At 41.9% G+C, this 12,980-nt stretch overlaps 1 protein-coding gene across 1 annotated transcript; it reads right to left on the reverse strand.

Annotated features, from left to right (window-relative positions):
• Positions 1 to 1,482: 1,482 nt before the first annotated feature.
• LOC115661661 (enhancer of mRNA-decapping protein 4-like) lies at positions 1,483 to 11,954 on the reverse strand. The gene is made up of 12 exons (XM_030583891.2): positions 11,072 to 11,954; positions 10,282 to 10,331; positions 10,056 to 10,209; positions 9,695 to 9,913; positions 7,671 to 7,799; positions 5,729 to 7,360; positions 4,472 to 4,831; positions 4,265 to 4,384; positions 3,615 to 3,785; positions 2,870 to 3,031; positions 2,276 to 2,401; positions 1,483 to 1,998 (listed from the first exon to the last, which is right to left on the reverse strand). Exons 1-12 carry the CDS (start codon positions 11,747 to 11,749, stop codon positions 1,690 to 1,692), a joined length of 4,110 nt encoding a protein of 1,369 aa, XP_030439751.1. The 5' UTR covers positions 11,750 to 11,954; the 3' UTR covers positions 1,483 to 1,689.
• Positions 11,955 to 12,980: the final 1,026 nt, after the last annotated feature.

Below are 12,980 nucleotides of genomic sequence, written 5' to 3' on the forward strand. Positions count from 1 at the left end.
CGTCGGTCCATCTTTTTTTTTTTTTAATTTTCTTCAACTTTTTAATTCTTAAAAATCTATAAAATAAAAAATATCCTAATCTATACGTCGTTTCACAAAGGAGGAGGACTTTTAAGGCTGGAACGATTACGTTTACTTATGTACTTGAATAAGATTATACGAACAAATGAGATTACAACAATAGTCACTCATCCCAACCAATTTTTGCCACAAATTGAAAAAATCTTTGTGAAATCTACGATTTTATACGTAACTCACTAATTGTAGAAATGCCTTGATTATTGAGAACATCTTCAATTTCTCATTGTACATTAACGATAAATGAAAAAAGAAAAAAATTGAACATGCTATCGTTCCATTGGCCTACCTGGGAATCGAACCGGATCGGTTTTCGCTTCTTGAAATTGGGAACCGGCCCTTCCTGTCCGGTTCCTGATTCTTTGGGCGGGAACTGAATCACCCGAAAATCGATCACCCCTATTAGTACTTCTTTTTGGACGGTATCCTTGTATTAGTCAAATTTCTCTCCGAACACAAGCGTAACTGTATTTAACAAAGAAATATACTGATTTTCAAAGTACCGATTACACATGATGCGAGAAATGCAATCGGGATTAAAAATTTTCCCTAATTTGAGTGTATGATGACAAACCCCTCGGAGCACTCCTTTGACAAAGCAGAGGGAAGCAGCATGCCAGTGGCTTCTAAATTGTCATTGGGATCAGAAAACCAGTGCTGTGAATAGCCGCCGACAAGAGGACGTTTCGTCAACATTGATGGCCGGCTTATGCTTGAAGCAAAATACGACTTGGCCAAGATTGGAGTGCGAGAAAGAGGAAAAAACACCGTTTCAAGGGAAGTAGTCTTTATGTCTTCCACGGGAGTTGCACGGCAGACACATCAGTCTAAGTGCCGTGCGACTTGGAAAATGTCTTTGGTCGGGGATCTCATGGCACAAGAATCTTGCCATAGTTGCCTTTTTCCCCTACCTCCCCCTCATCATTTACTTGCGGATGCCCCGACAATAGTAATAACAATGCGTCCGATTATTTTAGGGAAAACTGTTTCCGATTATTTTAGGGAAAACTGTTTCCGAAAAATTACTTTCCGACTCTATTGTTTGGATGACGGGAGACTGATCGATTCACAGAAAACGTTTTCCATGGACTTAAAACAACAATCTTTGATCGGAAGAAGACGACTTCCCATTTTGACAGGAAGGAAATCACTTTCCCTAAATCACTAAACAAATAAAAACTAACCATTTTCCTTTAAAATGATTCCCGTGAAATCTATTTTCCTTTATCATGAAATTTTTAGTAAAACAGAAATATAGATGACGAAAACACCCCATTTCGCAGATGCGTTACATGCGGAGACCAAAGAAAAGCTCGTGTGTTGGCGTTAACCCGATCTCCGATGGATCGATGCCGTCGTGAAGAGGATGGACTAGCGTGAATTCAATTGAAGAAACAAGCAATCTGCAAACGATCATGGATTCTTTCTTTACTCTTTTTGTAACGTTGGGAGTCGGATCCTATCTTCACAGTGTCGAGAACTACAGGAACTTTACAGCCCTAGAAACCTCCAACTGAACTCCCTAAAGATCTGTACAGATTCGACTAAAATTACTATGGGGCCTCATTTTGACTTTGCTCTACTACAAACACTTTCACAGGTGTTATTGTGTCATTTAGAGGTCATCAGCATGGAGTTAATGACATGCATGAGAAGGCGTATGCTAGAAAGCTCGGGGCTGGCATTGGTCGGCAGAGTGCGCTGATGGCTCAGTATTTGGTAAACTTGCTCGAAGATGGGCCGCACATGCACCGCGATTACTGGGTCTGTTGGGTTAATGGCACCGGCCACAACGGTCATCCATGACAGCTTCCGGGGCATGTCCTTGTTGATGTCGCAGGCCAACTGCTGCAAGAGAGATAGCAGCACTCCTTGGCTTAATGGGAGAGGTGTGATTGTCAGGATCCTATGTAGATCAACCTGTCAAAACGACGAAAAAGGTTAAAGTTCAACATCTCTCACAAAATCCAATCTATCTGACATGTCAACCAACTGCAAATGCAGATGATCTGGCTCACAAAGCCATGAACAAACAAAAGCAAAAATTATCAGGATCGTTTGGAATTTTTATCATAGTAGATCAAATCACTAGTTATAAACAGTCCTTATGCCCCAGGTTCACTCAATTTAACAGGCAAGACAAGAAAATCCTGAAAAAGATGCAATACTTTCTATACCACGATCAACAACTGAATACCTGAGAACATAACCAAGATACAATGGACACATCACTTCTTTGCAGCGCCAAGGTGAAAGCTTCCTCATATTTGTGTTCAGATATTAATCTCGACAGTTCTTTTGTTGGATCAAATGGCTTCTCAACCTGTTACAGAGATGACATATCAGTTCTCCACAAAGTAAAACAAGAAAAAGGGGGGAAACTGGAACGTAGTAGTGACATCATATTTGGCCTTCCAAGCAGGCTCAATAATTCAAATACTTAGAGTATTGAATTAAAGGTACATTGAAACTCGGCATAAAAGGTACCGCTACACTGACATTCCATTGTGCATGTAATAGATGATTGACAGGACAATCTCCTGAAGAAAAGCCACATGCAAGGCAGATGAAGCAACATATTTTCTTCTGATTGGAGACTCATAGTAAAGAGGTTCATGAAGAATATGAGGCACAACCATGCACAGTTATGTTCAACTTACAATGCGGAAAACACTTGTTTTGTAATTCCTCCTCTACAAATGTCAAGACAATCCCGAAACTTGTGTAGAAAACATGACACATCTCTGTAGCGATATAAGTGGCGACCAGAATTTCATACAAGAAGTCGAACCTTTTCCTGTAGACCACCCAATGGCCCATTGCTTAATTCCGTAAACAATGGGTTTACTGGTGAGTTAGCTCCAGCTACAGCGAGAGCTAAAAGCTTCCGTAGAGCATCAGTCAAATCTCCACTCAAGGTCTGCGTCATTGATGATGCTGAATTAATGGCTTCCTGCAAAATCATACGAAGAATAATATTATTCTAGAACATCCAGGAGAATTCAGAAAGAATTTAAAACCAATATAAATAAGCAAAGCATTAATATCTCCTCATCTTCTGATAAGCAAGAAGAGAACATTCATTAGTAAGGTACAGAGTGTATGAACCGATTGAAAAAATTAAAGAACATAAGCAAGAAGAGAACATTTGATTGTTAATGCGGTTTATGAGAAATGATGTCAGATGTGGATGCAAAATCTTTGGAGATGAGAATTTTCTTCAGCCATCTCACAGGAAACCGCTACACCAAATGTTAAATTCCTTTAATTAGCTTCACACAATCCCAAAGAGCATAAAATCTTTCAGAAATCTCCAAACAGAAAGTCTTCACTCAGTTATTATCTGTATCCGTCCTGAATCTGGTTTCAACCAGATTCTCATCCCGAACCATCCGATGATCTTAATCTGAATATCATTTCATTTAGCATAGAAAATTTGCATATCACAGGCAACGAACTGCCAGGACATGATAATCTTCAAAGTAATTAAGAAGGTAATGCCAGCCATAGTTAAAGTTGCAAAGCAGATTACACACCCTTAAAGCCAGTGCCAATGGAGAATGAACAGATTCTAAATGCTGCTGAGCTGCAGAAGTGTGTTCAACGATTCCTTTCTGAAATGTAGCATCTACTTGCTCAAACATAGCTTTACATGACATCTCAAAAGCAGGAATCACCGAAGCTTCCAAAGTAGACTTTAATGCATCCTGCATGAAAATGACAATTATCATTTCATGCGATCATATAGGAATCTCAAGACACATAAATGCATATAAGTACATTGGGTGATTAACTAATATGCAAAATGTACGAACGTCACAATAAGTAGAAGCAAAAGGAAAAAGTGCAAGAAGAAAGGAGGGATATGAGCTAAAGGCCAATAAAGCTTTTTCTTACAAACAGAAGCAACAAAAAGACCTTGCTGATGAAGACGCAAATGGTTTCTAAGAAGCAAAGAGAAAAAGAATCAAGCACTCATAAAATGAACAAGCACAAATATTCATTTAAGAAAAGAAGTTGCCAAACTCCTGTACTTTCAATTAATGCACAAACATGAACTAAAGCCTCATTCACTTTTGCAATTTAGAGCACAGTAAAGTTTTAATTATCTTCTTTAATGGGCTTGGATCTTGCATGCGTTGGTGAATTTTCCCTATAAAGACCATTTGGTCAATCTTATACTAACCTGAATAGCTTGCCTGCCAGAAGTTTGGAACTGTGCCAGGATTTGTCGCGCAACCGTGGCTTCAAGTTTTGAATTAACTGATTTCTCTAGTTGACTGACGGCTTTATCACCGACTCCTCTCTGGATTATACGAAATAGTAGAATCAAAAGAAACAGAGGAATCAAAATAAAGAAGATTTCCTTGCAAAGAGAGATGTAGACTTTTACCTGGAAGGACTCTGTAATAGCTGAAGATACTGTCTTCTCAATGGTTGGCATGATGGCACGGACTACAGATGCTTGAACAGTAGCCAATTCCTTTTTCACAATCTTCTCCAGAATGGCTGGCATATCCCTGTTCATTAAATTATTAAGCAAATTTGTTATTTGCTGCATACGGTCCTGCACCAATGTCTCATTTTTGAAACTCTCTTCCTGAAACCGAGCCCAAAAGGCATCATTATTAGCCTTGACAGTTTTCTCCATGGAACGCCCTAGGGAAGCCTCAAGTCTTCTGCCTTCTTTAGTGATCGGCACGTTAACAGTAGCAGTCATCTGCTTCTTCATTTCTTTTTGCATGTTCATCAGCTGCAGTAGGGTGATCATATCAAAGATTTAAAATTTGTACAATAATCTTCTCCAGAACATTCTCGCTACAGAATTAATTTAAGGAAAATACCCAAAAAATACCTCACTTTTGACTTAATGACCACTTATATACCTTTATGTTTGCAAACAGCATTCACATGCCTCTAAGCAAAACCCCACAATGAAAAGACCAAATTGCCTCTCCTTGCAAACTCATTTTAGCATCTAGCTTTGGGTTTGTGTGGATTATTTTTTAGTTGGGTTTTGAGTGTTTTGGGTGGGTGTGAGAATTTAGGATTTGGGGAGGGGCATTTTTGGAATTTTTCATGACTATGGTGACAGAATAATTGATTTGAATGTGTAAGGTGGTCTCCAAAGGTAAAACTCAGGTATATATGTAGTATATTCAAAAGTTGAGGTCTGCAAGTGGTCATTCGTTAAAAGGTGAGGTATGTTTTCGTAGTTTTCCCTAATTAACCTATAAGTATGTCCAGCAACTAGGTGAAAAAGAATGCATTCCAGAAGGATCACTTGCTCCTTTCCAAAGCAATTCACCACTCAAATCTTGTTATTTCCTCTTCAAAACAGACCAGAACTTGCTAAATTGAGGACCTAACACATTTGACAAACACAAGCTAGAAAAAAAAGCTTCCAAACTATCGACTGGACTTCTGTGGCGAAAACCAAAGAATGATTAGAGAACCTCTAATCGTCCCAAAAACTACACGAGGTCCTATAGCAAAAAGACAGTGTAAACTCTCAGATGCAGACCAAGCTCCTAAAGCAGTGAAAATATCAATGTCAAAAAAAGAAATATTTGCTTCCGGTAAAGAAAAAACAGTACTTTTTGCTTGCAAGCCTATGAACGTTTCCGAATCCAATGTGTTTAGCATTTACCTGATTAAGTTTCTCTTGCATTGCCACAATGTGAGGGAAAGAAGCTTCCATTGATGGAAGACTTGAACTTGCGACAGCTTCATTGTAAGAATCTGTTGAATTAGAAGCACTTGGGGAAGATGAAGATGGACCTGAGGTTTGGAAATTTCTCCCCTTCTGCTTTTTGCTTTTCACATTTGATATTGGGCCTGGCAAAACTGTTGCAGCCATACCTGGCTCCGAAACCTTTTCACGTACATATTTTGATGAGTCATGAATTTCTTCCACATCAGCAGAAGGGGATTGGCCAGGTGGCCCCATCAATCTACTACCGGCAACTGGATTAGCTTCTGCCAAGCTTTCTGATAAGTCACGGCATTCCCTGGCCATCTCCATTCCAAGATCTGAAATTTGAGAACTAAAAATTCTCTCTCTATTCTCTGAAACAAAATCCTGAGTTCGTTCCTCAGGCGAAAATTCATCTTCCTGTGTAAATCCTGTATCTGCTACAACTTTGATCTCCTCTTGTGAATTACCCGCTTCGCTATTAACAATAACAACCACATCCTGAGTATTTGTCTCTTCCTCACTCTTCCCTCCAAGAAAACTAGTTTCAGTGGATGAAACAGCCCTTAATATTTCAGAGGGAGTAATTAAGTGAGTAGGATGTCTGAACACAACAGGACTGTTAAGCAGGCTGGATGCATTATCTTGTGAAACTCTCTTTTCATCATTCCTTGACTCATCCTTTGACGAAGGCACATCTGACATCTGTGCAGGGACACTTTCCATTTGCCTATCTACAGGAGAATTCATGACTTGTTCGCTGCCAGTGTGATTATTAAATGGAAGACCAGAATCAGAACCACCTGATGGACTTCTAAAACCAGAAAGTTTTCGAGACAACCTAGGACTTAAAGGAAGAGGAGGGGCAGATGCAACGACGTGAATATCAGATTGACTAGTTGGAGGTGCCATATTAATGGTTCGAGAATCTTCATCCAAGGATGCAACTGCTTGTGGAGTGATCATCTCAACAGAAGCAGAGCTTATGGGGAACCTGATAGTCTCTGTAACGTCAGGGCTGCTTGTTCTCTCGGTTATTTTGGGTGCTGAAGCAGCTGATGGAAATTCAGTAGGTTTTACTCCGGAAGCATCTGCAGCTGTTGGTCCTTCAACATTCATCACATCACATGACACATCAGGATCAGACTTCTCTAATCCCACCTTCTCCAAAAGTGGCGGTATGCACAAAAATAAGTCCAAGGCATACTGCTGAATAGCCTGCGTCTGGACACAGTAAACCTGAATTACCTGTTCCCCATATGGTGATATATCACTTACCCCAGTAAAACTCAGTATGGGCATTGTGACAGTAAACTCTGCCAAATAGTCCATGCGAGTACTTGTTGGATTGGGACCATATTCCAAGTGCACAGCATAGATAGCATTCTTCTTAGCATTTGCAAGCAAAAGAAGACCAGCTTGAGGTAATACAAGAACTTGATTGAAGAATGCATCCTGAACATGCGGTTCAGATGAACTCCTGAGGTCCAACGTCTGTGTGCACTTCCATAATTCATCATTACTTGGCAAAAGCCAGCCTTCTTCACTTGCTGAAGCCCAAATCTTGAGTTCACGATTTAATGGACCCTAGAAGCAGGTGCAACAATTTCAAACAAATAAGCACAAAACGAACCACAAGCACGTTGTCAGTGATCAAAGTGTGGGCACCCTAACTTTGCTATGTTGGAAAATTTAAAGACGACAATCTAAATAATCAACATCCATGCAGACATACACCGATACAAGTTGCATATCAATACTAACACCATCCAGAAAACAGATAAGCTTATGAGCTACATGTGGAATCCCAATTGCCAGTTGCTGTGTACTGGTGCCAGCAAAAATTTGATGAATGACAAACAAATCAGGAAAAGAAAGAAGGTCATTGAACTTGTACCGCTGTTATTAGTATTATATGGTCTGGCCGATGGGGAGAAGTCACAAATGCAGCTGAACTAACAGGATGGCCATCATATGGTCTCAGAACAGCAAGTGGCAGTGTTTTACGATCTTCCCAAATCTTTATCTGCCGCACAGCATAGGCTTTCAGTCAAAACGAGTCCCAAGACTAGTAAAAATAATTGACTATTACCATCAACATACTTTAGCAATAACCAAAGAATACGGTGACACATGATCACAATCATAGGCATGCATGAAATTCAGGTAATAGGGGATGATGCATGAAACAGGGGAGCAGAGCACAATGTCAAAAGGTTCCGCAAAAAGGAAAAATTTAAGGATGATGCATGAAACAGGGGAGCAGAGCACAATGTCGTAAGAGGACTCGTAAAAAAACCACTCCTCTTTGGATAATAAGGCCTAGTTGTTATCATCACTATGCATGAAAAAGGAAGCAAGGTAGAAAGTAATTAAACTATGTTGGTTGCAGCACCATAGGACAAGCAACTCATTCAACTTCCATCCAACTTCCATCATCACAAGAGCAACTCGAAATGTATAGGTTCAAATCATATGAAAAAAGATTCTAGACCCGAACTTAGGTCTGGATAAATGCTCATGTACTCTCCTGCCCGCACAAGTTGAATGGTCTTCGTGACCAGCCACAGTCAATGTAAGTGCAACTTTAAGGAGCAACCTGAGAATGCACATTTCTTTTTTTTCTATGTAATTCAAAGCCAGAAATAACTGCCAGGTTGCATGTTATAAAAGCTGAAATACGATATGGTCAAGAGTTCTCCACCCATTGCTTCCAACAATACTCTGAGATGTATGCATGATATGATTATCAGTTTTGAGCGATATAATCTGAAGATTACTGAGAAAAAACTAGATATATGACTTCAAAGGTTGATTTCGTTTCGTTAAGTTAATGGAAGGCAGAACAATGTCCACTAGGACATTTTAAAAGAATGCTGTAGACTTTATACGTACGAAAATCTGTAGGAACTGGGAAGTAAAACCAAATAACCATGATTTTCAACGACACACTGGGAATTCTTCTCAAGGAAGCCAGTATCGACCTAGATTGCCATCACTACTATTAGTTTTCAAATGTGCAATGTAACTATAGAGTGCATCAGTTTTTCTAGGTCCTTTGGGCGACATACCACTACAAACATGACATACGGCATAGTAATTCCGTTGATCTATTTTATTCGAAGTAGACCAATAGGATCTTCATATCTGGAACTTGAACATATTCACTTAAGCTAGCATTAGCCATTACCTGTCTACAAAAATAAAACGAGATAATGACGGTGGAAGTCTTACAACTTGTGTATATCCATCACTTTAGTCCTAAAACTTGTTGTCCTTCCATTAAATCCAAGCTGGCCTTGTTAAAGTCTAAAACTGTGTCGTTTTTGTATTTAAAATAAAAAAAATAAACTGATAATTTTAAAAAATAAATTGAAAATGGGATGGGGGGTCGTGAGAGAGGAACAACAAAGAAGGCCATGGCCGGCGAGGGCCGACAACCCTCGTTGGGGTGATGTGGGGCAAGGGCAAGGGCAAGGGCAAGGGGCCCTCACCTGGTGGTGGTGAGACAGCCATGGCCACCATGCGAGGGCACATACCCTGTGGCAAGGGGGGCAGTGGTGCCGCCTCCTTCTTGTCCCCTCAGCCCTATCTCTATGAGAATTTTTGCCCTTTTCTTTTAATATTAGTCTTTTATAAAAAAAGTGACGGAGTTAACAAAAGGATCAATTCGAAGGACATCAACAAGTTTAGGACTTAAATGACTCAAAAAAGAATTCTAGCACTAAAGTGACGATAGACACAAGTTTTTGGACTTCCAATATCATTATCCCAAATAATACACATCAAGAACTCCTTCAGGTCTAGGATGCGAAAGTAGTAAGCCAGGTATAACTGGTTTGCCATGTGACAACGAACTGCAAGCCAAAATGCTTAATCAACAAAAACCTGTAAAAGATGACACGTGCAAAGGGGCCATACCGTGCCATCGACTGAAGAGGAAACCAATCGAGAGGTCATCCACTGGCACATTGACAAATCAGTCACTTCTCCATCATGTTTTCCAACAAACTGAACCCCTTCAATGAGACTATCAATAGGACATATGAGAGGTTCCTCTGCTGAATAAAGTTCACCCTTCCCCACCTTAGTCGTATCAATTCTCAAAACATGTTCTCCTATTCCGACCACCAGAATTTCCTGAATAGGTTCAAGAGCATTCACAAAAGTCAAAAGATTTGAAAGTTGACTTGACAACCAAAAAGTCAGAGAGGGAGAAACTGCATAAGAGAAAGCAGACCATACACCAGCAATACAAATAAGTACATGAAGAATAAAACACCTGTTTGTGACAATGCCAACAAACTCGTGGATGGACAGACTCCTCCCCCGTTAGTTGAATGGCAATGACAATGTTTCCAGTAATCTGTTGTTTGTTATCTTCCTCTAGGCTTTCAGAGACTTTCCACACATAAATCCTTCCATCTGTGCTTGCACTGTGAAAAAGCATGCCCTATGAGGCAAAGATATGACAAGAACAAGCTTAAAAGAGTGAGGTGGAAAATTACCTGGCCAAAAGGTGAACATCCTCAGCAAAGAAAACCATGTCTGTGATCCTCTGAGAGAAGTAAACATTACTTAGATGACCAGAAAGGTCCAGAAAAGACAGCGATCACAAGTCAGATACTTCTCATCAAGTCTGTCCCTCTCCGAAAAAATAAATTAAACAACAGAAAACAGAATTCCCAAAATTATCTATCCTACATCACTTCATGTCCACCACGAGAGAGCTGCATGAATACAGTGAAGTACCGAATCAAAGAGAGGAACCTGCACGAGTACATCAAAGCAACGCCGGGAGTATGTCCTATATGAACATATCGAACAGTCAGCATCTCAAACTATGTAGGAACCCCTCCCAGGTAAATCTAAAGTCAATTACATCTAAGGTCAAACTTCCAAAAGAAGATGATGTACTTCTTCCTACGCAAAAGTGGCAAGCTGGTCAATGAAGACATATCCATCTTCGAATTACTAAAGCTAGCAAAGCCAATTTATTATCTAGGTTTCCCGGAAAACGAGCTCGAGTTAGAAAAAATAAACGTCGGCCACTTCTGAAGGAGTGCACACGTATAGCTGAGGAACAATGATACAAGGTCTATCTTAGCACATTATCATTTCGTAGCTGCGAAGACTTCAACTTGCTATCATACTAGAAATATGCTACCTCGACCTTAAATCTCAAGCGGAAAAACAACCATCAAACTCCACATGATACCCTCGAAAAGCTAGTCCACCGTAATCAAACACGCAAAGAAATCATTCCTCAACATATATATTCAAATTTGATGAGCCAACCTGTGTGTGGCCCCGGAGCAAAGACCGAGACGCAGTATTGATATTAAGCACCCGTATGTTCCCATGCTTCAAACCATAGCATATATATGACTGGTTCACCGCGATCTGCCGCCCCAACACGAGCTGGGGGTCCGACCCGTACTTGGTGATCGGCGTGACCTCGAGCTGCGGCTGCACCTCGCCCGCCAGCCTAACATCCACGTCGTACACCACGGAGTCCCCCACCAAATGCCGCCCCCGGGGGACCTTACTGCTCGGCATCCGGGCGGGCAACCCCGGGGCCGAGCCGGAGCTCGGCACGGGGAGCTCGGACGGGCCCAAGGACGGCTGCGGCAGGGAGCTCAGCAGGGCCATGAGGTGGGCCCCGGCATTAGGGTTCGGGGGCTGGAGGAGTGGGGCGGGGTAAGAGAGGGAGCGCTGGGGGATGAGATGATGCTCCGGGTGGCTGAAGGGAGAGGAGGAGGCCTGAGGGGGAGAGTAAGGGAAGTGGCCGTGGCCGGGGCCGAGGGTGGGCGGGGGATACGAGGAGGACGGGGACGGCGGCGGGGGGTAGGAGATGTGGGCCTGGGGCTGCGGCGGCGACGGCGAGGCGGGGGGCATGAAGAATTTGGCCATGTCGAAGTGCGGGGGCGGCGTAGGGGGAGGCGACGGCTGGTTAGGGTTCCCCGGGGAAGCCATGAGGGCTCCGATCGACGGATTGCGGCGGGGGGGAATCGGAGCGCGCGCGGGGGGGCCCGATCTCCGGCCTCGACGGAGGAGGAGGGTCGTCAAGAGATCTTGCAGAGAGCGGTGGAGATGGTCGCCGCCGTGACCTCGGCCTAAAGAGAGAAAGATGGAGATAGAGATAGAGAGAGAGAGAGAGAGAGAGAGAGAGAGAGAGAGAGTTGTGTACTGGAGATTTGCAGAGACGAAGGAAGAAGAAGGAGGAGGAGGAAGACAGAGAGGCTTGACTTGGCGAGGAAGGATTTGCTTTTTCGCTTTGGCTCTTCTCCGGTGACGCCTTCCGCCTTTTTTTCCGGTGGATTTGTCGAATCGCCGGCGCTCTCCCCGTTTTCGGGTCCGGGTCCGGGTCCGGGTCCGGCCGGCGATTCACAATTCTGACCCGAGGTTTTCGTGATAACTTAAACGTTAAGTCATTGGATTGATGATTGATTAGGTTCTTTCGCCGGTGCGCTTGTACTTTTTTCACTCCACGCCTTGAAAACTATAGTACAAACTCTAGTTTATTTTGTCCGATAGTGACATTGGATTCATTCGACGTATGATTGTTTAGTGATAAATTGCATATCGTGAATTCGTATGGTCAGTTTGTGAAAGATACGCTCTCATGTATCGTGCATCCACGGGAACAGCATTCCATTTTTTGTCCGTTATGGGCATTAAGTATAGTAAAATAAGGGGTGAATTTGGAAATTGGGAGAAAAAGAAAGTATGAGAATATATTATATTGATTACCACATTGGTATTTTTCCGCTTAAGGCATATCGGAAAATAAAATCTCGGCAAAATTCATTAATAAGATTAATCACTTTCGGTGGTACAATCATTCACGATTCCGTTCTGCTCGGAAAGTAAGAGCGTAAGTGAAAGGGAGTCGAGCCACTGGTGAATTGCTCCGGTCCGGCTAGCAAAATACCCCCAACTCTATTTAATTGTTGTCGATATCAAATGACTCGAGCCCTCATTCGAGTCGAGCCGAGCCGAGCCGAGTCAAGCAAAAACTTAGAAGCACTTGATAAAGAGTAGGTCAGAAACCTAATTAAACAATCGCGTTTTCGTACGCATGTGCACATTAATAAGTGTGAAAAAAATTGATAATTCTTCCCGGTTATAGGCTTCTTTTGAGAATTTGAGTTCGAGCACAAGCTCGAATATGAGTTTGATTCGATTTTTCGAGTGATGTACGACC

This window comes from Syzygium oleosum, unplaced genomic scaffold (genome assembly GCF_021117445.2).
Source record: "Syzygium oleosum isolate NSW1041296 unplaced genomic scaffold, Sole_v2.1 Sole_v2.22, whole genome shotgun sequence".
Classification (NCBI taxonomy): domain Eukaryota; kingdom Viridiplantae; phylum Streptophyta; class Magnoliopsida; order Myrtales; family Myrtaceae; genus Syzygium; species Syzygium oleosum.

Coding starts and splice junctions, on each gene's coding strand:
- LOC115661661 (XM_030583891.2), bottom strand. CDS start 11,749: ATGGCTTCCCCGGGGAACCCTAACCAGCCGTCGCCTCCCCCTACGCCG. Junction 4,385..4,471: donor CTATTACAGAGTCCTTCCAG/GTAAAAGTCTAC, acceptor CGTATAATCCAG/AGAGGAGTCGGTGATAAAGC. Junction 3,786..4,264: donor CTGGCAGGCAAGCTATTCAG/GTTAGTATAAGA, acceptor ATTTTCATGCAG/GATGCATTAAAGTCTACTTT.